This window comes from Chiloscyllium plagiosum, chromosome 10, assembly GCF_004010195.1.
Source record: "Chiloscyllium plagiosum isolate BGI_BamShark_2017 chromosome 10, ASM401019v2, whole genome shotgun sequence".
NCBI lineage: Eukaryota > Metazoa > Chordata > Chondrichthyes > Orectolobiformes > Hemiscylliidae > Chiloscyllium > Chiloscyllium plagiosum.
The window spans coordinates 50,550,812-50,577,427 of record NC_057719.1 but is presented as its reverse complement, the minus strand read 5'-3'; the positions used below and the strand labels follow the sequence as shown (position 1 = coordinate 50,577,427).

Sequence of the window (26,616 nt, the reverse complement as noted above, 5' to 3'; positions counted from 1 at the left end):
AGTTTAAAGCCTCCTGAGTAACAAATCTACCCGCAAGGATATTTATCCACTTCCAATTCAGCTGGAAACAATCGCCCTTAAACTGATAATTTCTACCCCTGTAGAGATCGCAATGATCCAAAAATGTGAATCCTTGCCCCTGCACAGGCTCCTTAGCCATGCATTCATCTGTTCTAACTTTCTATTCCTACTCTCAGTAGCGCATAGCACCGGTATAAACCTAGATATTGCTTCCACTGAGGACCTACTTTCTAACTTTCTGCCTAGTTTCCAACATTCCTTCTGCAGAACCTCATCCCTTTCTCTACCTATGTTGTTGGTTCCTATGTGAACAATAAACTGCTGATCCCTTTCCAGAATATTCTGCACCCTCTCCGAGACATTCTTCACCCTGCCATCAGGAAAGCAACACACCATCCTGAAATGTCTGTCTGTGCCCTAGACTACAGAGTCCCCTGTTATAATCGATCACTTGTAATGTGACATGCCTCTCATTACAGTAGAGCCAGTCACAGCACCCGAAACCTGGCCATCAGCGCTCTTCTCTCCTGAGAGACCACCCCCAACACTACAGTATCCAAAACAGAGATGGGGATATTAGAGTTGGGGATAGCCACAAGAGAATCCTGCACAACATGGATACCTCTCTTACCATTCCTAGCAGTCAACCATCTACACGACTGTATCTACGGTGTCTCTACCTTCTGAAAACTGCCATACTGCCATTCATCACACCTTCTCGCTCGTGTAAACTCTTCATTGCCTCTAACTGCCACTCCAAATGATCCATGTGGTCCAACAGGATCCACAACAAAAAAACACTTCGTACAGAAACCAAAAGAGAAAATGCTGGAAAATCTCAGCAGGTCTGGCAGCATCTGTAAGGAGAGAAAAGAACTGACATTTCGACTCTAACTGACCCCTTGTCAAAGCAAAGTGAATCTCCGAATTTCATTCTCTGCATGTGCTTCAGTGATACATTTTTTGGCCTTAGAATAAAGAGAGTCATAGGGTCATACAGCACAGAAACAGGCCCTACGGTCCAAATTATCAAGGTATCCCAAACTGAATTCATCCCATTTGCCTGCACTTGGTCCATATTCCTCGAAACCTTTCCAATTCATGTATCTATTCAAATGTTTTAATTGTACCCACCTCCAACACTTCCTCTTGAAACTCATTCCATACATGCATCACCCTTTGAAAATGTTGCCTCTCAGGTTTCTTTTAAATCTTTTGGGAAAAGGTCTTGGATATTCATTTTATCTATGCTCCTCATGATTTTAGAAACCTCTACAAAGTCACCGCTTAGCCTCTAATGCTCCGGGGAAAAAAAAAGTCCCAGATCTTCAGCTCCTCCTTATAACTCAAATCTTGCAGTCCTCGCAAATCCTGGTAAAGTTTTTTCTGCACCCTTTCTACTTTAACAACATCCTTTCTATAATAGGGTGACCAGAATTGTACACAGTCTTCTGAAAGTGGCTTCACCAATGTCTTACACGGCCGCAACGTGATGTCCCAACTCCTGTATTCAGTGATATGACCAATGAAGGCAAGCACGCCAAACACTACCTCCACCACCCTGTCTACCTGCAACTACAAGCCTTCACCCATAGGTCCCTTTGTTCAACAACAGTCCCCAGGGCCCTACTATTAACTGTGTAAGTCCTGCCTTACCAAATTGCAACCCCTTGCAGTTATCTAAGTTGAACTCCATCTGTCACTTCTTGGCCCATTGATCCATCTGATCAAGGTCCCTCTGTAGTCTACGGTAACCTTTTACACTGTCCACTATGCGACCAATTTTGGTGTCATCTGCAAACTCACCAATCACATCTATATTCTCATCCAAATCATTGATACAAATGACAATCAACAGTGGACCCAGAACCAATCCTCAAAGCACACCACTGGTCACAGGACTCCACACTCTGTCTTCTACCATCAAGCCAATTTTGCATCCAATTGGTTCTCTCTCCCTGAATCCCACGTGACCTAATGTTCCTACGATGCGGGATCTTGTCAAAGACCTTACTAAAGAAGTAGGGAAAATCAGTCAGCAACTTCCTGTTTTTTTTTAAATCCTTAACTGTAGACGTGTGGATTATTTATTTCACAGAAACTAAATATGGATAGACTAACTGCTAGTACTCCTGCAAAATCTACACTTATATTATCATTGAAACCCTTACAAATATAAACAGAACACACATCTGATAAATCAAAATGTTAACAGCAACATAATCTTTGCATACTCATGACTGAAGTTAATACAAAGTAAAATTAACTACAAGTATCCATGTTATCAGCCTAATTGGTAATAGTTCCCAACTCCAACTTATTGCACACAATTAGCCAAATACAAGATCATAATGCAAAACTATCAAAAACAAGGCTGTACTCTCTAAAGTATACCTACAGCACTCTCTAAAGTATACCTAGAAATAATTCTCTTGGTTTTCATCATGAAATAATATCACGTAGGCACACAGAATTGGTAAAGATCACAGGCTGGAGGTACATATTCACTGCCTAGCAGAATTTCAGAACAGTTAACATATCAACCTCAACATTATAGAGAATTAAGTTAAAATATTTTAATCTTTTGGATTTTTCTATTTTAATTAATATAACAAACAATACAAATGAGGTCTGTAGTAATCAGAGTTTTAGACAGGTTCAAAACTCTGTATTCACCAGAACACACTGGATGTGCACTACTGAATTCACAGTAGAGATTGTGGTGCTGGAAAAGCACAGCAGGTCAGGCAGCATGAGGAGCAGGAGAATCAACGTTTTGGGCATAAGCCCTTCATTAGGGCATTCCACTACTGAATTCACCACTGGTAATATTAAAACAAAATAGATAGTGGTCATATGCAGTAAATTTTAACACATTCAAAACTTGGATAAGAATGAGAAAGTACAGCAATTGACTAGTCTAATCCTGGAGTTGCACACTCTGCCAAAGGCGGGGCAGGGGTGTTTAAGAGGTGAGACTCCAGACTCTGCGTGCTTATTCCACTACTTGTGCTTGGCCTCCACATGCTCCACTCAATGATATGCAAAGTGGTTGGCATCTTCGCGGAGGCTTCTTCTCCAATTTGTGCATTCTAGAGCAAATGATTTCCATGTGTTGGCAAGAATATCGTACAGGTAATTCTGCTATAACGCGCATTCCGCTAACGCAAATTCACTAATGCGGCTGACGAATTGGGGACCTGTTTCTAAAGGGCAAACTTTTAAAACTTGTGTTGGCTGTGAGGCTGTTACATTAGAAACAGTGCTTAAAGTGTTGGCAAAGTGTGCTTTTTCTATAACAAGGGTTTGCACAAGAACATAACCATCGCGTTATAGAAGAACTACCTGTATTCATTTAGGGAGGCTTCCAGGGTGTCCTTGTAGCATCTCCTCTGCCATCCTAGTGATCTACTAGGATACTATTGCAGAGTTCAGAGTAGAGCATTTGTTTATGGAGTCTTGCATTGGCCATGTGACCCATCCAATGCAGCTGATCATGCGTGAGCTGTGACTTGTTATTGCAAATAACGGCCTTGGAGAGGATACTCACATTGGTTTCCTATCCTGTTAGTGGACTTGTCGGAGTTTGAGAAGCAGCACTGGTGATAACTGTCAGGGAGTTGAGGTGTTGGTGTACATGGTCCATGTTTCTGATATATGCAGGAGAGTGGGAATCACAGTTGTTCTGTAAATCATGAGCTTGGTTTTGGACTTTGAACTCAGTTCCTTAGGCATCCTCGGCTGCACTGGCACCTTGGAATCAATGCTGGATTTCACTGTCAATGTGGGAAACAGTTATGTTATCCAGATCTTGCCTTGGACTTTGATGGTTTTTGGGGGTGGGGGGGAGCGCATTCTCCCCTACACTTCAGTGAAGGCATGGTTTACAGCTCAACCTCACTGGGCAGACATGTAGACATCACCTGCATACTGCAGTTTGATGACAGTTGGGGTGATCTTGGTTCTGGCCTGGGGCACTGAAGGTAGAACAGTTTCCCGCTCATCCAGCCAGTTAGCTCCACTCCAGCCGGGAGCTTCATGGAGATGGAATGGAGTGTTGCAGGAAGGAAGTTGGAGAAGTGCATTGGTGCACTACACAGTCCTGGTAACACCAGGTCTGTGCTCATATTGGATCTGTGGTGCATCAATTGGTGAAGACGAAAGCTTGCATGTCATTGTGAAACAAGTGGAGATTGGTGATATATTTCTGCAGATGATGGAAATGTGTTGCTGGAAAAGCGCAGCAGGTCAGGCAGCATCTAGGGAACAGGAGAATCGACGTTTCGGGCATTAGCCCTTCTTCAGGAAAGCCCTGAAGAAGGGCTAATGCCCGAAACGTCGATTCTCCTGTTCCCTAGATGCTGCCTGACCTGCTGCGCTTTTCCAGCAACACATTTCCATCTCTGATTTCCAGCATCTGCAGACCTCACTTTCTCCTCAAAGATATATTTCTGCAGGCAGCTGAATTTGACCCTGATATTCCAGAACTCCTCATAGTTGACAGAGATGGAGGTCTGTGTGAGATTGTGTACAGAGATTGCTTTTGTTCCCTGTGCTTTTCTTGATCTTCAGTGCATGACAAATCCATTGTGTCTCTTGATGTACTGAAACTACTTTGAGACTCGGGGAAGAGCTTTTCAGCCATTGGGAGGAAAGATTAGATTAGATTCGACTAGATTCCCTACAGTACGGAAACAGGTCCTTCGGCCCAACAAGTCCGCACCAACCCTCCGAAGAGTAACCCACCCAGACCCATTCCCCTATCCTATATTTACCTCTGACTAATGTATTTAACACAATGGGCAATTTAACATGGCCGATTCAGCTGACCTGCACATCTTTGGATTGTGGGAGGAAACCAAAGCATCCGGAGGAAACCCAAGCAGACACGGGGAGAATGTGCAAACTCCACACAGACAGTTGCCCGAGGCAGGAATCGAACCTGGGTGCGTGGTGCTGTGAGGCAGCAGTGCTAACCACTGAGCCACCGTGCCGCTCCAACAAAGAACAGAGGAACTTGCAATCACTTTGCCCATGGTGAATGGTAGGGAAATTCTCTATTTTGCACAGTTGGACCTGTCTCCTTTCTTGAAGATGGTCATAATTAAGACATCTGTGGAATCTTGTAGCATGCTGAATTCCTTCCAAACAAGGGTGATGAGTTTGTGGATTCATGTCAAGAGTGTCTCTCCAGCATATTTCAGTACTTTAGCATGGATTCCACTTGTTTTTTTTAAGCTCGCAGATGGCTTTTTCAATTTCCTGCAGGTTAGAGGTGCATTGAAAAGACAAAGGGTCGTCTGTTGCAGACTGTTCAGAGCACTTGAGTCAAATGATGTGTCTTGGTTGAAGAGGTCTTTGAAATGCTCTTTCCACCAGGTGTTGACTGCCTCTCGGTCTCTGATGAGCAACTGTCTGTTTTGACCCCGAGTCCTGGGTATTCAGATGGTAAATGGCTTCGAGTGCACTGAATAAGTCAAGCGTGTTGTGATCATCAGCAAGTTGCTGAGTGTCCTATGCTATTTCCACCCACCATATCTATTCTTTAGTTGTGAGTTCTTTGCTGCACCTCAGCTTTCAGTTGCCTGTATACTTGCTTCCTCTTGCCCAGTTAAACAGGACACAATTGACACAGGGTCTTGTGACAGTGGTAGTGTTCTCTATCTTTGGGCCAGATGGTTCAGGTTCAAATCCCGTTTAACACATAGGTGTGTCATAACCTGTCTGAACAGGTTGATTAAAAGAATAGGACATCAAAGGTAAGCACTCTAAACTAAATGATTCCTTAACTTCTGGTCTATGTAGAATAATTTACCTATGCATTAAGATAACCAAATCTAATGAGTAACATTAAAACTCTTGTATTCAACCTTTTAAAATCAAAAATAAAACTTGACAAACTACAGTAATTTGCATTTATTTTGGTTAGGGAGAAAGGACTTATATTTATTTGCTGGTCATGCTGAAAATCTTCTATGCTAAGTATTTAGCAATCTTGTCCACTTTTGTAGTAACAGCACAGGCCAAATGCGCATCAACAAAACAGCTTTTACTCTGCCTTAACAATACACTAACCATAGAAGGACAGCAGCCACTACGTTAGTGAATTTTCTATTCCCAGCTGCAAGCATCCTTATGACCAGACAGATGAGATTATCAATGTAGGTTCACTAATGCCAAATTACGGACAGTTTTATTACGTGGGCCCATGCCCACTTAGCACTAGATTGTGGAAAATGACTTCACATATAACATCTGCAGCCAACATTGTAAGTAAATATTCATCATCAGTTTGGCTGGGTTGCTTGCTGTTACTTAAAACACTAAATGAAGGATCTTAGTTTTGTTGTGAACAGCTTTTGATTTTACTCAAACACTCAAAAGTCCTTCTAAAATAAAGTTTGCTCTGTAAAGATGTTATAATTTTATTATCTTCATTTCTAGTAAAGCCATCGACACATGCAGTCATCTAAACATGCTTCTTTTGGACAAAACACTCCAACTGCACTCTGAAAGCTAAAAGGCACAATTTTCCAACCCTGCAAACTCTAACAGATAGGCTGCCAAAAATTTGTTAAGTTCAAACAAACTGTATCCCCAATTCAACAAATGTTTAGCAAGGATGTGGCCAAGAAATACCCCTGCTTCTGGCCTCTATCAGTGACTAATGGGATCTGAAAAACAACCAAAGCTTTATGTTACAGTTTCACAACATTCCACAAGGAAGGATAAATAAGCAGGGAGGAACATGGCTGAAAAATAAGTAATAATGTTGAAAATGAAAATCCACAATCCCAAGTTTCATATCTTAAAATTGGGTTAACTGGTAGACAGCTTATAACCATGTCAGTAAAATATATATGTTTGTGATACAGCATGATTTTGCAAGTTTAAACATAACACAAAACTCAGAAATGTGGGTAAACAACAACATAATAACAGGCTTCAGAAGAACACAATCTGATGAATTAGGAGGCACATGACAGATTAAATTTAACACAAGTGTAAATTGCTGGTTTGTGAGGAAAAAAAGTAAAAGGAACATAAACAAAATGGTGTAACTTTCAAAGGACTGCAGAAAGAGACATAGATCTTTGCAGGTGGCAGGTTAAATTGAGACCACCATTAAAACACAGAGGAGTGTCATGTTTATTAATAGAAATATAGAATACAGAAACAAGGAAGTTCTGCTAAACATTTTAAAGCACTGGCTAGACTTCAACCAGAGTATCATGCTCAATTATGAGCATCACACTTTAGGAAGGAAGTCAAAGACTGAGAGAATGCACAGAAGAGATTTACTTGTATGGTACTAGAAATGAGGGACTTCAAATGTGTAGAAAGATCCAAAAATTTGGACATTTTACCAATCAGTGCAAAGAGAGGCATGCAAAAGGCTCAATCACTAGAGTACACTAGACACGACATAAACATGAGGAAATTACTTTTTATGAAGTGATTTGCTGCTTTCTGGAATACATTGCCTGAAATGGTAGCAGATTCGATAGTAATTTCCAGAAGGGAATTCAATACTTGATCAGAGAGGATAAAAAGGTGCTATGGGGACAAAACTAGAGTGGGGAACTAATTGAATAGGTCTTTTAAAGAACCACAGAGGTACAATATGCCGAATGGCCTCCTTTTGTGCATTATTATTGTCATTCCATTCAACAACAAAACAAAATGTATGACACTGCATTTGGAAATACAATTATTGAAGATATTACATTACAAAGCAGTGATGGCAGTAACTGACTTCCTAACACAGTTTGTCTTTTAACTTCTAAATTTCATTTGATTAAAAATGCATATTCCAAACATTAAAAACTACTCACTTTATTCATTGGTAATACATGAAGCAACCATTTCATCATTTCAAATGGATATACAGATGATTGACTAACTAATGCCATAAAAAAATTCAGGACTACTCATACACTTTGCCATGTTGGAATAGGGAAAGGCAATGTTTGTCTTTTTTTCCTAACAAGTTAGGAAATTTGCTACACAATTTTATTTGCGTAGCATAAACTAGCAAATACTCCAGCACGAATAATGGAGCTGGGTTCATACTAGCCATTCTTTACAATACGTGCCAGGCATAATTTTTCTGAACTTCTTCCAGCTGCATGAATAACAGACAATTTTGACCATTCGTATTAGAAGCTGCTGAACAGCAAAGGGGAAAAGTGAACACTCTTGATCTCCATGTTGGTTAAAAATTCTGCATTTTTTTGCCGTAACCCTTTATTTCTTCATAATGAACCCATTGTGCTTTCAGCTACAGCGTACTCTTTCACAAATATACTACCTAGAATACTTCAACAGTAAACCATTGTAATCTACAAAAACAATGCTGACATTCCAAAATTTCAAATGATTCCAGTAAAAAGATAAACTTAGCACTGCATATCTCTAGAAGTAATTAGGTATAATTATTAAGTAAAATATTTTAATGAACAGTTTCTTTTGCAAGGGAATTGAATAATAATGGATAAGTTGTTAAAGGTCAGAATTCAAATTACTGAAAGTGAAGTAAAGGTTACTCAAATTTTATTTTTTTTTTAAAAAAAGTCTGTTTATCTATGTTCTAAACCATATTTGAGACTACAAATTTGAAATCTCACTTTATACCATCACCTTCATGGGTTAATTTTTAGCTTCCGCTAAGTACATGGAAAATAGCCAAGTGAAGAATCATGGGAGGTGAAAGCTTGCCAAATACAAACTGCCAGCATTAAGCAGTCCTGACAGCTATGCTTCTTATAAACTTGGCAGCAGTTCAAAGTGCTTTTTCAATTGAAATGCTGGAACCTTGCCATGTGCATACAGATTTGCTTTGCCTCTTCTCATAAGGAACTGATAAATGCTGTTACGGTAACCATAGAAACAGGATATCAGAATGGCCTTGTGATGTAGTTGCCTGTCTCTGATTTTGAAAAAAAATACAGTTGAGTCCACTATGACTATGTGCTTGAATATCACATATATAGTGTTAGAAAAGCTTCAAGTCAGACAACAGCAACAGCTTTGCAGCTAAACAATGTATTTTCAGTTAATTCCTATTAAGGGAAAAAAGTACAGCTGCGTACGTGCATTTAAGTCTTTCTTTTACCTGGACTTGTCTGGATGTCTGCCTGCAGTTGTCATAGCAACACTGGTCTTCTCTACAGTATCAATCCCACTTGCTGGAGTTTCCTGATTATTTAGAAGCTCATCAAAAAAATTACGATTTCCTGAGGTGGGAGAGAAAAATAAAATTCCTGTAACCTGCACAGTTTGTTGAAGAAAATTGTATGCTTTTGTTTGTATGATTATCTGTAGATCTAGGTCAAGGCACTTGAGATGCCCTAAAATGAAACAAACCCAACCATTTGGTTTAAATTAGCAGCACTGGCTACATTAATTTGGAATGAAAATCAAAAAATATATATAACCTCTAATAACCCAATCTTAAGGTCATTCATTTGAACAAAAGTTGTGCTGAACCACATTAAATATACCTTCACTTACAATAAAGTGCACATTTAAAGAACAAACAACTATTCATTGTTCAAGACTTTATTTTTAAACACAGCAAAGCTAGCAAAACGTGAAGCATGCATAGAGTACTGCTTTCCTTGACCAAATCTAGATCACAAATAACAATATAACTCTCTGCTGTCAGTTCTTGAGCCTCAGCTTTAAAGTGACACCATTCAGCTCGAGGGAAGAAGTGTGCTTATAAAAAGGCTTTTTTTTTAAAAAAGAGTGTGCAGCATTTTTTCTAAAGTAACACCTAATATCCTATACGTTTAACTACATACAGTATTAACTTGCACCATTTTAATTGCATTTCACCTCTAGGTGGCACTACAAGCATAGCTTAATACTACCTCATGTTACAAAGGAAGGACTTCAGTGCAGGATTTGGCCGTTCAGCTCTTCAAGTCAGCTCCATCACTCAATAAGATTGTGGTTGACCCCGTCATGGTCTCAATTCCTCTTTCCACCATAACTCTCAACTCCCTTGTCTGCCATAAATGTATTCAACACTGCATTGACTACTTCTTTCTGGGGAAGAGAATTCCATGTGCTAACAATCTTCTGAAAGAGCACATTTCTCAGGCACAATCTGTTCAACGTTTCTTTGGAAGAGAAGCACTTCATCCCAGGAATGAGTCAACTCAACCTTCTTGGAATTGTTCTATCACAATTAAGATAAGACCCCAAAGCAGCAAGGAACTGGCATAGGCAGAGTATCGGTGACTGGCAGAAGGTAAAGTGTAGGGATAAAGGGTTCTTTTTCAATATGGCAGCCAGTGACTAGTGCAGTTCTGCAAAAATTGGGACCACAACTATTCATATTCTAAGTGAAGATCTGGATGAAGGAACTGAGTATATTGTTGCTTAATTTGAAGATGACGTGAAGATGTGTGGAGAAGTAGGTAGCATTGAGGAAGTAGAGAGGCTCCAGAAGGACTCAGACAGGATAGGATAATGGGCAAAGTGACAGATAGAATACAATGTGGGAAGATGTGAGGTTATGAACTCTGGTAGGAAGAATAGAGGCATTGGCTAAATGGGGAAAGGCTTCGTGGGCGGCACGGTGGCACAGTGGTTAGCACTGCTGCCTCACAGCGCCAGAGACCCGGGTTCAATTCCCGCCTCAGGCGACTGACTGTGTGGAGTTTGCACATTCTCCCCGTGTCTGCGTGGGTTTCATCCGGGTGCTCCGGTTTCCTCCCACAGTCCAAAGATGTGCAGGTCAGGTGAATTGGCCATGCTGAATTGTCCGTAGTGTGAGGTAAGGGGTAAATGTAGGGGTATGGGTGGTTTGCGCTTCGGCAGGTCGGTGTGGGCTTGTTGGGCCGAAGGGCCTGTTTCCACACTGTAATGTAATCTAATCTAATCTAAATCTGAAGCACAAAGGGACTTGGGAGTCCTAGTTCAGGTTCTCTGAAGGTTAACATCGAGGTTCAATTAGCAGTTAAGAAGGCAAATGCAATGATAGCATTCATTTCAAGAAGGACAAGAACACCAAAACAGAAATTACTGCTGACTTTGGTCAGACTGCATTTGGAATATTGTGAGCAGTTTTGGGCCCTCTATTGAAAGAAGGAAGTGCTGGTGTTGGAGGGGTCGAGAGGAGGTTTATAAGAATGATCCCAGAGTTGAAGGCCTGTCATATAAACATAACAGCACAGTAAAGGCCCTTCCGCCCTCAATGTTGTGCCAACCTGTGGAACCAACCTACACTATTCCATTCTCGTCCATATGCCTATACATTGACCATTTAAATGTCCTTAAAGTTGGCAAGTCTACTACTGTTGCAGGCAGTGGGTCCGATACCTCTATTCCTCTGAGTAAATAAACCAACCTCTGACATCTGCCTGAAATCTATCACCCCTCAATTTAAAGCTATGTCCCCTCGTGCGAGCCATCGCCATCCAAGGAAAAAGGCTCTCACTGTCCAATCCTATCTAATCCTCTGATTATCTTATATGTCTCAATTAAGTCGCCTCTCAACCGTCTTCTCTCTAATGAAAACAGCCTCAAGTCCCTCAGCCTTTTCTCATAAGACTTTCCCTCCATACCAGGCAACATCCTAGTCAATCTCCTCTGAACCGCCTCCGAAGCTTTCACATCCTTCCTATAATGCGGTGACCAGAACTGTACGCAATACTCCAAATGTGGTTGGACTAGAGTTTTGTACAGCTGCAGCATGATCTCATGGTTCCAAACTGGTGGCAACTTTCAAGGATCTATGTACATGGACACTGAGATCTCTCTGCTCATCTACCAAGAATCTTACCATTAGCCCAGTAATCTGCAGTCCTGTTACTCCTTCCAAAGTGTATCACCTCTCACTTTTCTGCATTAAACTCCATTTGCCACCTCTCAGCCAGCTCTGCAGCTTATCTATGTCTCTCTGTAGCCTACAACATCCTTCGTCACTATCCACAGCTCTGCCGACCTCAGTGTCATCCGCAAATTTACTAACCCATCCTTCTATGCCCTCATCCAGGTCATTTATATAAATGACAAACAACAGTGGACCCAAAACAGATCCTTGCAGTACCCCACTAGTAACTGAACTCCAGAATGAATATTTCCCATCAACCACCACCCTCGGCCTTCTTTCAGCCAGCCAATTTCTGATCCAAACCGCTAAATCACCCTCAATCCTATGCCTCTGTATTTTGTGCAATAGCCTGCTGTGAGGAACCTTATCAAATGCCTTACTGAAAACCACATAGACTACATCAACTGCTTTTCCCCCATCCACCTCTTTGTTCACCTTCTCAAAGAACTCAATAAAATTTGTGAGGCACGACCTACCTTTCACAAAACCATGTTGACTATCCCTAATCAACTTATTCATCTCTAGATGATTATAAATCCTCTCTCTTATGACCCTTTCCAACACTTTACCTACAACTGAAGGAAGGCTCACAGGTCTATAATTTCCAGGGTTGTCTCTACTCCCCTCCTTGGGAACAACATTTGAATAAAGAACAAAGAAAATTTACAGCCCAGGAACAGGCCCTTTGGCACTCCAAGCCTGATTCAATCCAAATGTACTGTCTTAACCTGTCGGTCAATTCCTAAGCATTTGCATCCCTCTGCTCCCCACCTTCTCATGCATCTGTCCAGACGCATCTTAAATGAACCTACTGTGCCTGCCTCTACCACCTCTGCTGGCAACACATTCCAAATGCCCACCATCTTCTGTGTGAAGTACTTGCCACGTGTATCCCCTTTAAACTTTCCACCTCTCACCTTGAAAGCATGACCTCGCATTATTGAATCTTTCACCCTGGGAAAAAGCTTGTCTCTATCCACCCTGTCTCTACCCTTCATGATTTTGTAAACCTCAATCGGGTCCCCCCTCAATCTCCTTTTTTCTAGTGAAAATAAACCTAACCTACTCAACCTCTCTTCATAGCTAGCATCAGGCAACATCCTCATAAACCTTTTCTGCACCCTCTCCAAAGCATCCACATCCTTTAGGTAATGTGGTAACCAGAACTGTACACAGTATTCCAAATGCAACTGAATCAATGTCTTGTACAATTTTAACATGACTTGCCAGCTCTTACACTCAATACCCCGTCCAATGAAGGCAAGCATACTATATGCTTTCTTGACCACTCTATCCACCTGTGCAGCAACCTTCAGGATACAATGGACTTGCACTCCCAGATCTCTCCTCCCATCAACGTTTCCCAAGGCTCTTCCATTCATTGTATAATTCGCTCTCAAATTAGACTTGCCTAAATTGTCTGGACTGAAAGCCATCTGCCACTTTTCTGCCCAACTCTCCAGTCTATCTATACCATCCTGTATTCTCTGACAGTCCCTTATGCTTTCTGCTACTCCACCAATCTTCGTGTCATCTGCAAACTTGCTGATCGTACCAACATTGCCCTCTTCTAGATCATTTATGTATATTACAAACAACAGTGGCCCCAATACTGACTCCAACAAAACTTAACTATTCTTATTCTATTCCCCTTGCAATAAACATCAACATTCCATTTGCCTTCCCAATCATCTGGATACTGATATTACGTGATTCATGGACTAGAACACCCAGATCTTCCTGTGTGACCAATTTCTACAATCTTTCTCCAATTTTAATAGTTTATTGCTTTTCTCTTTTTTCTGCAAAAGTGGACAAGTTCACATTTTACCACATTATAGTACATTTATCATTCCTGAAGAAGGGCCTGTGCCCAAAACGTCGAATCTCCTGTTCCCTGGATGCTGCCTGACCTGCTGTGCTGTTCCAGCAATAAAGTTTCAACTTTGATCTCCAGCATCTGCAGACCTCACTTTCTCCAGTCAAAATCTGCCCACTCACCCAAGCTCTCTATTTTGCTTCAAAGTCACTCCGCCTCATCTTGCCAACTTACTTTTTCATGTCATTTGTTTTCTTCAACAAATTTAATTACATACATTTGCTCTTCCATCCAAGTCATTGATATAGATTGTAAACAGGATAGATCTGTGTGGCGAGGAGAAAGTGAAGACTACTGATTCTGGAGATCAGAGTCAAAAAGTGTGGCACTGGAACAGCACAGCAGATCAGGCAGCGTCTGAGGAGCAGAAGAATCGACGTTTCGGGCAGAAGCCCTGTGGCACTCTACTAGTTGCAACTTGCCAACCAAAAATGTATGTATTTATCACTACTATTTTGCTTTTCTGTTAACTGACCGATCCTTTATCCATGCTCATGTGTTTCTCCCCACCACTCCACCACAACCACTATATGCTTAATCTTGTGTAGTAACCTTTCACATGGCATCTTATCAAATGCATTCTGGAAATCCAAGTTGTCTTTTATCAACTTTGTTTGTCACTTCCTCACAACTCGAATAGATTAGTTTGAGTTTTCTTTTCATAAGGTTAGCACTGCTGCCTCACAGCACCAGGGTCCCAGGTTCGATTCCAGCCTCAGGTGACTGTCTGTGTAGAGTTTGCACACTCTCACCGCGTCTGCGTGGGTTTCCTCCGGGTGCTCCGGTTTCCTCCCACAGTCCAAAGATGTGCAGGTCAGGTGAATTCGCCATGTTAAATTGCCCATATTGTTAGGTACATTAGTCAGAGGGAAATGGGTCTGGGTGGGTTACTCTTCAGACAGTTGGTGTGGACTGGTTGGGCCGAAGGGCCTGTTTCCACACTCGAGGAAATCTAGCAATCTACTATAACTTCCCTAATAATGTATTCTAGCAAATTACCTCTGAAGATATTATGATTAGTTGCCTATAAGCTTCTGATTTCTGTCTCCCTCTTTTCTTGAATCAAGATGTTACATTAACTATCTTTCCATCCTTCTCAAATCCAAGTTAGGACTGATAGGAAGATGAAATCAAATTGAAGGACAAAATTAGAGGTGGGACAGCAAAGAAATAAACCAAAGATCCTAAGCAGCAGCTTGACAAGAAAAAATAGAGAATGTGGAAAAGCCTAGAATTATATTCAACAAAAAAATTCAGATCCAACTAATTGCACCGACATCCTAAACCGACATCTTTGTCCTGACAATTATCTCTCCAGTACTGAGCAGCTTTTCAAGAACTGGCCTCACTGAACAGCTTTGAGAGGAAGTGGTTGCCCTTCTAAATGGAATCGCGATATAGCACTCCCTTCCTGCAGAGGAGATTTAGCAACTGCCACATCCCAAATGAGCAATCGTCCTCACATATCACGCAGTTTTCACTTTGACCTCTCTTCCACCATAACACTTCTTAGTCTTATTAAACTGTCACCTCTAAAACTGCTGGGCCTGAATACTATCACTAACTCTGATTCCCCATTGGTAATCACTGCAGATGATCAACTGGCAAGAACATTAAAATCTTAATTTCTTTCAGGAACCCATATTGCACTGTGGAAAATGAATATCAAAATAAAATCACTACCAACATTTTTAAGAAGCATTTCAAATATGGCTTTACATTTGCACTGTGGATTACTGAGACTTCTTTGTACATGCCATCTGTGTAACCTAAACAGAAAAGCAAAATACTGTGAATACAGGAAATAAATAGCAAAAATACCCAGCAAGTCAGGCAGTATCAGTGGAGAATAACAGAAATAACGTTTCATTCAGTGACCTTTCAACAGAACATACCCCATTATGATTGTGATGCCAGACCTACTTAATGTTTCCAACATTGTCTCATTTAATTTCTGCAACAGAAACCATAATGTGCAGCTGTTACATTTAAAAGTACTCTCGGCTCCAGTTAGAATACAATAGCTGTTGAACTTATATAGCTCCACACAGTGGTAGAACAATTATGTTGCTATCAAAATTGACTTGTCATAATCCACTTTAACTCAATATGTTTAAATATTCCACTGCCCCAGTCACCTTTTTTTAAAATTATACACTCTCCTTATAATTTTGCTCCTTAAGAAAATGTTCCAGGTGTGCTTTGGTCTTCCTAATTTGACAATTTTGACAGTGTTTAAAAAGCACATAACAATTAAAACTTGAGTAAAACTAAATCTGTACATGGAGTCAAAAAATGATATGCTGGAGTTTGAAAGGTAAAGAGATCACATGCATCTTCCTTATTCACATATGGAAAAAATGTATTATTTTAAATTTATAAGTATGTCATGACCAAAAGTTGCATTTGAAGCACTCAATTTATTGTGCTTTCATTTTACATAGAAATGTACTGTATTTCTAAGTATTAGTAAAACTTGAAATAGAAACATTGCTCACTTCTGCCTGAAGGCAAACAGAAATGCATAAGGTGTGGATTTGTGCTCATCTCTTTCCCAGATGGCAAGGAGAATAAATGCATTAGAAAGCAAAATTAACACCACTACAGAGAAAAAGATGAAGACAGATAACCAGAACTAAATTACCACGTTAAGTTTTTTTTTGGAAAAAAGAAAATGTTTAAGTTTTTTTACAAAATTACAAAAATAACACAAGAGTATTCCACTTTACAATATAAAATTAAATAAATAAAAAAAGGAAAAACCCCAACTAATAATCTATTCTACAAACAACCAAAACATAAAATAGGATATCAAACATTACTAACAATGAGCAACAAAGTAATTAAATCATTAGCTACATGCTCAAAATACATTTACATCAAGTCATAATAGAACCCGTATTTATACAGGATTCCTCCTCCCAGGGGCCCCTGAACCAGCCAGAACCATTACCACAGTTAAGCAAAAGCCCTGGACAATATGGCTGAAATATCTGTGTTGATATAGTTCAAAAAGGGCTGCCATGTTTTATAAAATGATTCCGTTTTTTGGTGCACCATATTCGTGAGGAGGTCAAAGGGGTATATTCCATGATTACCCTGTGCCAGTTTGAAAGTCCTGGGGGGCCCTTGGATATCCAATTACTAAAATATTTTTCCTCGCACAAAAGGAGAGGATAGAAAATAACTTCTTCCCGTATACATCCAGGGAGAGGAAATTTGGAGAGCCCAAAGTAGGGACATTGGATCCGGTCTAATCTCCGTACCCAAAATCTCTGTCAAGGCATTTGCTCCTCCATCCCAATACCTACGAGATGTCATGGCACGTCCATACACAACGCGTGAGAGCACCAACATCTATTTTACATTTAGGGCACATTGGGGATGCTCCTGCCTGGAATTTTCGAGTCGTTCAGGTGCAATGTGAGCCCTGTGAAGTATCTTTAATTAAGTAGCCTGAGTTCTGTTACAGATAGAGATCTTTCTGGCATTTTCCCAGAGGTCCTCCCACATTTCTAAAGAGATTTCCAACCCGAATTCTTGATTCCAGGTTTTATATAGTCGTTCCATGTCCTTCGAGATCATCAGCCATAGCACTCTCCTTTCCCTATCCGATTTGTAAGGATTGATTTTCAGTATGGTCTTGTTTTGGATAAAGTCTCATATTTAAAAATACCAAAAGAGGTCCTTGTTAGGCAGTCCAAACTTCTGGTCCAGCTGCTTAAACGACATCATAACTTCCCCACCAAATATATCTCCCAAGCAGGAGATGCCTCTGGACTCCCAAGTTTTAAATGTAGCAACTGTCAACCCTGGCTGAAATCCCAGGGCTCCCATTATAGGGGTATAAGGGGAGGTTTTTTTTGCAGATTACCCTCATCTTGTCACATCGTCCTCCAGGAATTTTACAATAATCCATAACAGCTCTCATCTTGTCCATGAATAATAGATTGATATGGGGACATTTTGCTTGGGAGGTCTCAATATCTAACCAGATTGATTGTGGGTCACAAGAGAACCAATCAGCTACATAAGATAATAAGAAGCTCAATTGGTACCTCCTGAAATCTGGAAAGTCCAGTCCTCTCCTTGCTTTTGAGAGCTGCAGCTTTTCTAATTTGATAAGGGGCCATCTATCATGCCAAACAAATGAGCCAAGCCAGCCGTAAAGCTTACGCAACGCCTGTCTTGGCAGCATCAAGGGAAGCATTTTCATAGGATATAAAAGACAGAGATAGAATATTCATCTTAACTCTGCCTAGCCAGGATATTGGGAGATCTCCCCTGCATTGAAGGTCCTGCCATATTTTCTCTAATAAGTGTACATAATTGGCTTTATACAGCTGACCAAATACTGGAGTGATAAAAAATACCTAAGTACAGAAAACCTTCTAGTGACCACCGAAAGGGAAAGCAAGATCCGTCCGGTAAATTAGGTATACTGGCAAGGCCTCCCACCAGTATGGCATCCGATTTCATAAAATTGATTTTGTAACCTGAGAAAATACCGAATAAATTGACCACTTAAATTAGACAAGGCACAGATGTCAAAGGATTACTTAAGAAAAGGAGGACATCATCTGCAGAGAGAGTAATTTTGTGCTTGCCCGATCCAACCCTCGCAGCCGTTATATTAGGGTCAGGTCGTATAGCTTCCGCTCGTGCTTCAATTACTAGTGTAAATAGTAATGGTGAAAGAGGACATCCCTGACGACAGCCCCTGCCAATGCTAAAGCTATTCGAACTTAAACCATTGGTGATCACCACTGCTTTGGGATTGTTAGATAATACTGAAACCCATTTAGTAAACATCTCTCCAACACCGAACCTTTCCAATGTATACAAAAGATATGGCCATTCTACCTAATCAAATGCCTTCTCTGCATCTAGGGAGTCAACTGAACTCGGTATTGTTCCCTGATGACAGGCTTGTATCATATTTAAGACCTTCTAATGTTATTAGTTGACATGCAACCCTTTATAAAACCCATCTGGTTCTATTTTATAATGAATGGTAAAACCCTCTCCAGTCTTAATGGAGCTGACATTTTTGAAAGAACTTTAAAATCCACATTTAACAAGGATATGAGTCTATATGAAGAGCAATCTTCTGGGGCCTTTCCCTTCTTAAGGATGAGAGAAATATTTGCTCCTCTGAACAAAGACAGGAGGCAGCCCTGACTGTGTGAGTAATTGTACATATTTATGAGTGGCCCAGCCAGTTGCCCTATAAATTCTTTGTCGAACTCGTCTGGCCCAGGCACTTTGCCACTCTGAAGCTGCCTAACCACGTCCTGTACTTCCTGGGTTGTCAAGGGGGCTTTCAAGATCAACAACTGCTCCGAGATTAAGCCCGGAAGGGCCAAATTTTTAAAGAAGGACTCCATCTCCCCAGTTCTATCCTCACAGTCCTGCGGCTTATACAATTCAGAATAGAACTTTCTAAAGGCTGTATTGATCTTTTTACGATCACAAGTCAGGGTACCAGCACTTTCTCTAATGGATGTAATGGCTTGGGAGCCTTTTTCTTTTTGGCAAGGTACGCTAGATATCTGCCAGGCTTGTCGCCATATTCAAATAATCTCTGCTTTGTGAATAATACTCGCCTCTTTGCTGTTTGGGTAAGTGCGGTATTCAAGGCTGTCCTAAGGGCTGTGATCCTTTGTAGCTTACTAATGGAGGACCTATCAACAAACGCAATTTCAGCTGCCTTCAAGTGAGTCTCATGCAGGCGTTGTTGCTCTCCCTTTTGTCTTTTCCGGGGCACAGAATAGGAGATGACCAAGCCTCGAGCATATGCCTGAGTGGTCTCCCACATCATCGAAGGGTTACTAGCCATACCTGAGTTAATATCCCAGGAGATTTTGAATTCCTGCAAAAAATACTTTATAAATTTGCTATCCTTTAATAAGAAAGAATCCATACGCCAATATTGGGGGCCCATCCCATCATCCGGTAGTCTTAACTTCCATATATACTGCGGCATGATCAGAAATAGTTATATTACCTATTTTACAGGACAGTATCGAATTCAATAGGGTCGAGGGAGCAAAAAACATATCAACTCTGGTATGGTACTTGTGTAGGTTGGAGTAGAAAGTAAAGTCTCTACCCTGGGGATGAAAACACCTCCACACATCTACTAGTCCTAGCTCCTTGTTCAGATCTGCCAATTGTCTGGATCTCAGAGATATATCCGTAGTGCTCCTAGGTCTACTATCCATCTCCGGGTCAATAATACAGTTAAAATCTCCTCCTATAATTGTATGGCGGCCCCAAAAACCATTAACTGAGAGAATGCTTCCGTTACAAAATTAAAAGGGTGTGCCTGGGGACAATAAAGATTCAAAGTTCCGTATTCCTCTGTGTGTTAGGGCTTTGATCAATATATACCATCCAGACTCATCTTTTATCTGGCTTAACATTTGGAAAGGAAGATTCTTCCGATAAGAATGGCTACTCCCCTACTTTTTGAGATGAAAGATGAAAAGAACGCCTGACCAAACCCACCCTGTTGTAGCTTTGAATGCTTTTTATCAAGTAGATGTGTCTCCTGTAAGAGAGCTACATCAACCCTTTCTTTTTTACGACTTGATAATATCTTTTTCCTTTTGATTGGCAAATGGCTCCCTTGACATTCCAGGTGCACCACCTAAGCAAATGGCTAGCCATGATTGTCCAGGCAAGCCCGAGACCCCCCAGGAGGAAGAACCCTACCCAAAAGACATTGAATAAAGACCATAGAACATTCACAAATAAAAAAACTCTTTAAAACTTTTAAATCAACACAATTAAGAACTGCTCCTAAATGTAAAAATGGAAAACATATTTGAAAGGAGACTTTCCTCCTTGCTCCCAGGGGGCATAACTACCTATCAGTAAACCCACCATGACCTCTCCCAGCTAGGGCCCTGCCCTCGGCCCAGGCATTACAAAATGGAGTGAATAAATTCAAGTGACTTATAAAACAGGAGTTAAAAGTGAGTGACCCACCCCTCACCATCCCCCCCACCGCCACACCAACACCTGGGTATGTTTAATAAAAGCAATACAAAATACAAAAACAAAAAATTACAAAATTACAATCTCAGCAAGTATTATGCAACTAAATAAGAAGAAAAAAAACTCTGCTCTAGAAAAACCTCCCCCACAAATCAGATAAGCCGCAGGAGCTATAAAAAGGAGACCAAAGAAAGAGTAAAGAACAAGCCTCCCCAGGGAAAGATGATTAAAAGATGGAGAAAGAAAGAAGGGTAAACAAAGGGGTGGCAAAATAAAGTCGTTATCCATACGTTTCAAGTCCTGCAGTCTCTTTGAAAAAGTCCAAGAATTCTTTTACTTTCTCCGGTGATCCAAAGTTATATACGATCCTCCATGACTGAAGCGTAGCGTTGCCGGATATCGCATGGAGTATTGAATATTTAAGTCTCTCAGACGCTTCTTTGCCTCATCAAATGCTCTCCTCTTACAGACCACAACTGGAGAGAAGTCCTGAAATAGCATTATCTTTGAGCCCTTGTACATCATGGCCTGGGGATCCTTCTAGGAGCATTTGTTTTTCTTTATAACACTGAAGTCGGATTAGAACAGGCAGGGGCGCTTGTCCGACACGGGCCTGCACACAGCAACCCAGTGGGCCCGCTCCAACCACACCCAGCCCAGCTCCAACTCCAACTTCAATAATTGTGGGAGCCATCGCTCCAAGAAATCCACAAGGTGGCTTTCCTCTTCCCATTCGGGAAGGCCCAGCAACCGAATATTTTTCCGACGACCTCGATTCTTGACGTCGTTGATATGCTCCTCCAGGATCCGGACCTGTCACTCCAGAGCCCAGACCCGACCCACGATGACTCGGGAGAAGTCTCTGAGGCTGTGGCCTGTTGCTCCGCCCCTCCGACGCGCTGCTCGAGTTTTTCGATCTCTTGGTCATGCTTCTGCCGTGGACATCCCTGCTGCTGTGGGAGGGGGTGGGGGAGGGATCCCTGCCTGTTGCGAGTTGCGGGAGTTTTTGCCATTAGTCATTTTTTAAAAACCATCAAACTGCTAAAGTTTGATGTGAAATGACTAAGTTTGCTGGGCAAAAGCTATCCTGAATCATTTAAAAGGTGAAGTGAAGGTGGGCGCCCCACTTTGCCCAAGTCTTAGGCAGAGCACTGCAGATTCAGGCCTACTGGGTCGCCGCGATCTTGGATTTCCACCAAGTTAGGTTCTAAGGAATATCCTAGAGGAGGAAAGAGAGGCAGAAGATTCAGAGGGTTTAAGGAGGGATTTTTAGAGCTTAGTGTCTTGGAAACCAAAAGCAAGGCCACCAATGTCACAGAGTCAAAGGAACACATTTTTGTGTTAGGAAGCTTAATCTTGTAGATTCACATCAAAGACGTAACACTGCGGAGATAACAGCTGATGCCGCAAAACATTTGCAGTCAAATTAATATACTGAAGGACATGAGACAAAAGATGGCTTTGAAATTCGGGGGCGTCCTCACCCATTTTTTTCCCCAATCTTTCATTTCAATATGAAAGTTCCACAGAATATTTGTTTCCCAACATGGTCACCTCTCTTTAATGGTTACCGATCAAAATATTGATGTTAAAGATATGAAATAAAGCCTGAAAATTTTGGTAGTTCTGATAAAATAGGCCAGTGACCTAAAAGTTAATGATTTTCTCTGTTTACTGATGACCAGAACTATTGAGTATTTCCAGCATTTTCAAAAATCTATTCATGTTGTTAGATCGTCTATCACGTTAAAAGCAAAAAACTGTGGACTTTGGAAATCTAAAATGAAAAGAAAATTGCTGAAAATACTCAGCAGGTCAAGTAACATCTGCAGAAAAAGCAGTCTATGAACTTTCATCATTAGCAGCTTTGAAATTAATTTGAAACTTATCACTACATTAGTATATGACCTTGATTTTACTCTAAGATTAGTAATTTCCCTTCACTTAACTTTAGATTTAGATTTAGATTCATTGCTTTAGATTAAAACTACTTATGAAATTCTTCAAGATTGAGATCACCACCCAGTTTAAGTGAAGACTGTCCCAGCGGAACAGCTCCCATTTTCCGAAGTACTGCCCTCAGCAGCCCATGAACCGAAACCCCATTTTTCCTCAATATTTGAGCGATTTGTTAACTTTTCAAATTTATTCATTCCACTGCCAATTTGCATGTGGCTCAACTAGCATACAGGGATAATTACTTTTCAGATCCTACTTATTTACATTTGCAGTTCCTCCAACTCTGTTCCATAGAGCCTATTTCACAATTCCACACACATTGTTGGTTGCTATGTGGACTACATGGACCTCAAGTCCATGTTCTGAGGAAGGGTTACTAGACCCAAAATGTTAACTCTTATTTCTCGCCACAGATGCTACCAAACCTGCTGAGCTTTTCAGAAATTTCTGTTTTTGACTTTAAATTTGTCTGATTCAACTTGCTTTTTATAAGTAGTATTCACTGACTTTACTGCGACCATGTATTTCTAAGTGACTCAAAATGTATTCTGTATTATAACATGCAGAAACTGGCGTGCACTATACAATGGATCACAACACGTTTAAACTGATAGGTTCTATTGCCACCCTCTGATTCTCAATAGCACCTTTAATTAGATTAGATTACTGACAGTGTGTGCCATAAGGGATCTCCATACAATTCACAAAAGCATTATAAAGCAAAATCTAACACCAAGCCACATCAAATATTTCAACAGATTGCTAAAATCTGGATTAAACAGCTGGAATTTCAGGACTTTTTGATGGGAAGGAAGAAGAATGATAGAAGCCACCAATGATAAAACGATAACAATAGAGATGATCAAGGAGGCCAGAATTACTTGAGCACAGATATCTCAGCACATTGTGGAGCTGTTGGGAGACTATAGATGTAGGGAGAGTGAGGTCATTGAAGGAAATGAAAACAAGGATTAGAATCTTAAAATATAACCAGTACTTGACGAGCAGCAATCAAGGTTGGCAACAATAGGTGTGAAAGGTGAACTGGACTGGTGCAACTTAGGACAAGGAGAGAGTTTTTAGTATTCTCAAATTTATGATATATAGAATATGAGAAGCCAGCTAGCAGTGCACTGAAATAAGTCAAGTCTAGAGATATTGACAACGGTTTCAGCAGCAGATGAGCAGATCTCTACACAGGTAGAGATTAAGTGATGTCATGGATATGGAAACAGGTGGTTCCGTTACGTGGTCAGAAGCTCAGTTAAGGGACAAATATGACACAAAAAGGGAGACAACAGCATTGTGGAATTATCACTGATCTGTTAATCCAAAACTTTAGCTAATGCTCTGGGGACCCAGTTACAAATCCTGTAATTAAGAGTCTAACGACGACCATGAGTCCATTGTCGATTGTCAGAAAAACACATCTGGTTATCCTAATGTCCTTTAGGGACAGAAACTGCAATCTTTGCCTCGTCTGGCCTACATGTGACTCCAGACCCACAGCAATGTCGTTGACTTTTGGATGCAAGTTTGCTCGCTGAGGTTGGAGGTTCATTTCCAGACGTTTCGTTACCTTACTAGGTAACATCTTCGGTGTGCCACATGCAAAGCAATGCTGAAAATTCCTGCTTTCTGTTTATATGTTTGGGTTTCTTTGGGTTGGTGATGTTTTCTTTGGGTTGGTGATGTCATTTCCTGTGGTGAAGTCACTTCCTGTTCCTTTTCTCAGGGGTTTGTAAATGGAGTCTAACTCGATGTGTTTGTTGATAGAGTTCTGGTTGAAATGTCATGCTTCTAGGAATTCTCGTGCGTGTCTTTGTTTGGCTTGTCCGAGGATGGATGTGTTGTCCCAGTCGAAGTGGTGTCCTTCCTCATCTATATATGTGAGGTTATTAGTGAGAGAGGGTCAGATCTTTTTGTGGCTCGTTGGTGTTCATGTATCCTGGTGGCTAGTTTTCTGCCTGTTTGTCCAATGTAGTGTTTGGTACAGTCCTTGAACGGTATTTTGTAAATGACGTTAGTTTTGCTTCTTGTCTGTACAGGGTCGTTCAAATTCATTAGCTGCTGTTTTAGTGTATTGGTGGGTTTATGGGCTACCATGATACCAAGGGGTCGGAGTAGTCTGGCAGTCATTTCTGAGAAGTCTTTGATTTAGGGGAGAGTGGCTAGGGTTTCTGGACGTGTTTTGTTTGGGTTTGTTGCTGAGAAATCGGCAGACTGTGTTCATTGGGTACACATTCTTTTTGAGGACATGGTATAGGTGATTTTCCTCTGCTCTGCGTAGTTCCTCTGTGCTGCAGTGTGTTGAAGTTGAAATAATGTTCTGATGCAGCTTCATTTGTGGGTGTTGGGATGGATGATTGCTTCTGTAGTTCAATATTTGATCTGTACGTGTTGTTTTTCTGTAGACGCTGGTTTGAAGTTCCCCATTGGCTGTTCGCTCTACTGTGACATCTAGAAATGGCAGGTTGTTGTTGTTTTCCTCCTCTGGTGAATTTTATGCCAGTAAGGGTATTATTGATGGGCTTGAAGGTTTCCTTTAACTTGTTTCGTTTAGTGATGACAAAGATATCATCCACATAGCGGACCCAGAGCTTGGGCTGGATGGTTGGCAGAGCGGTTTACTCAAGTCTCTGCATTACTGCCTCTGCTAAGAACCCTGATATCGGAGATCCCATGGGTGTTCCATTGGTTTGTCTGCAGGTTTTGATGTTGAAGGTGAAGTGGATGGTAAGGCATAGGTCCATTAGGTTGATGATACTGTACTTGTTGATGAAGTTAGTGGTGTTTGGTGATGTGTGTCTTTGGGTCTTCTAATAGTGTAGTCAGTGTTTCCTTGGCCAGGTTAATGTTGATTGAAGTAAACAGGCCTGTTACATCAAAGGAGACCATTATTTCATCCTCTTCTATCTTAGTGTCTTTGATGGTATTCAGGAATTCTTGGGCGGAGTGGATGGAGTGGCGTGAGCCTTCTGCTAAGTGTTTTAGTCTTTCATGTAGCTCCTTGGCCAATCTGTAAGTTGGTCTTCCAGGTAGCGAGACTATGGGTCTGAGGGGGGGCTCCTGGTTTGTGAATTTTGGGTAATCCGTAGAAGCGTGGTGTGTTGGATCGTCTGGTTTCATTTCTTTGAAGTCAGTCTTAGAGTCATAGAGATGGACAGCATGGAAACAGACCCTTCAGTCCAACACGTCCATGGTGACCAGATATCCCAACCCAATCTAATCCCACCTGCCAGTACCCGGCCCAAATCCCTCCAAACCCTCCCTATTCATATACCCATCCAAATGCCTCTTAAATGTTGCAACTGTACCAGCCTCCACCACTTCCTCTGGCAGCTCATTCCATACACGGACCACCCTGTGTGTGAAAAAGTTGCCCCTTAGGTCTCTTTTATATCTTTCCCCTCTCACCCTGGACTCCCCGATCCCAGGGAAAAGACTTTGCCTATTTATCCTATCCATGCCCCTCAATTTTGTAAACCTCTATAAGGTCAGCCCTCAGCCTCCGACCCTCCAGGGAAAACAGCCCCAGCCTGTTCAGCCTCTCACTGTAGCTCAGATCCTCCAACCCTGGCTACATCCTTGTAAATCCTTTCTGAACCCTTTCAAGTTTCACAACATCTTTCCGATAGGAAGGAGACCAAAATTGCACGCAATATTTCAACAGTGGCCTAACCAATGTCCTGTACAGCCGCAACATGACCTCCCAACTCCTGTACTCAATACTCTCGACCAATAAAGGAAAGCATACCAAACACCTTCCTCACTATCTTGTCTACCTGCGACTCCACTTTCAAGGAGCTATGAACCTGCACTCCAAGGTCTCTTTATTCAGCAACACTCCCTAGGACCTTAACATTAAGTGTATAAATCCTGCTAAGATTTGCTTTCCCAAAATGCAGCA

The 26,616-nt window shown here is 41.2% G+C and overlaps 1 protein-coding gene across 9 annotated transcripts in view; it reads right to left on the bottom strand.

The window, feature by feature from the left end:
- Positions 1-26,616, bottom strand: part of kiaa0586 (KIAA0586 ortholog) — a 515,789-nt gene that overhangs the window by 398,459 nt on the left and 90,714 nt on the right. For all 9 annotated transcript variants that reach the window (XR_006312780.1, XM_043697759.1, XM_043697766.1 and 6 more), the window contains exon 9: positions 9,137-9,257. Coding sequence is in view for 8 of the 9 variants with exons in the window: in XM_043697759.1 (XP_043553694.1) it covers positions 9,137-9,257 (121 nt within the window). In the remaining variant the exon portion in view is untranslated. The remainder of the gene's footprint in view (positions 1-9,136; positions 9,258-26,616) is intronic.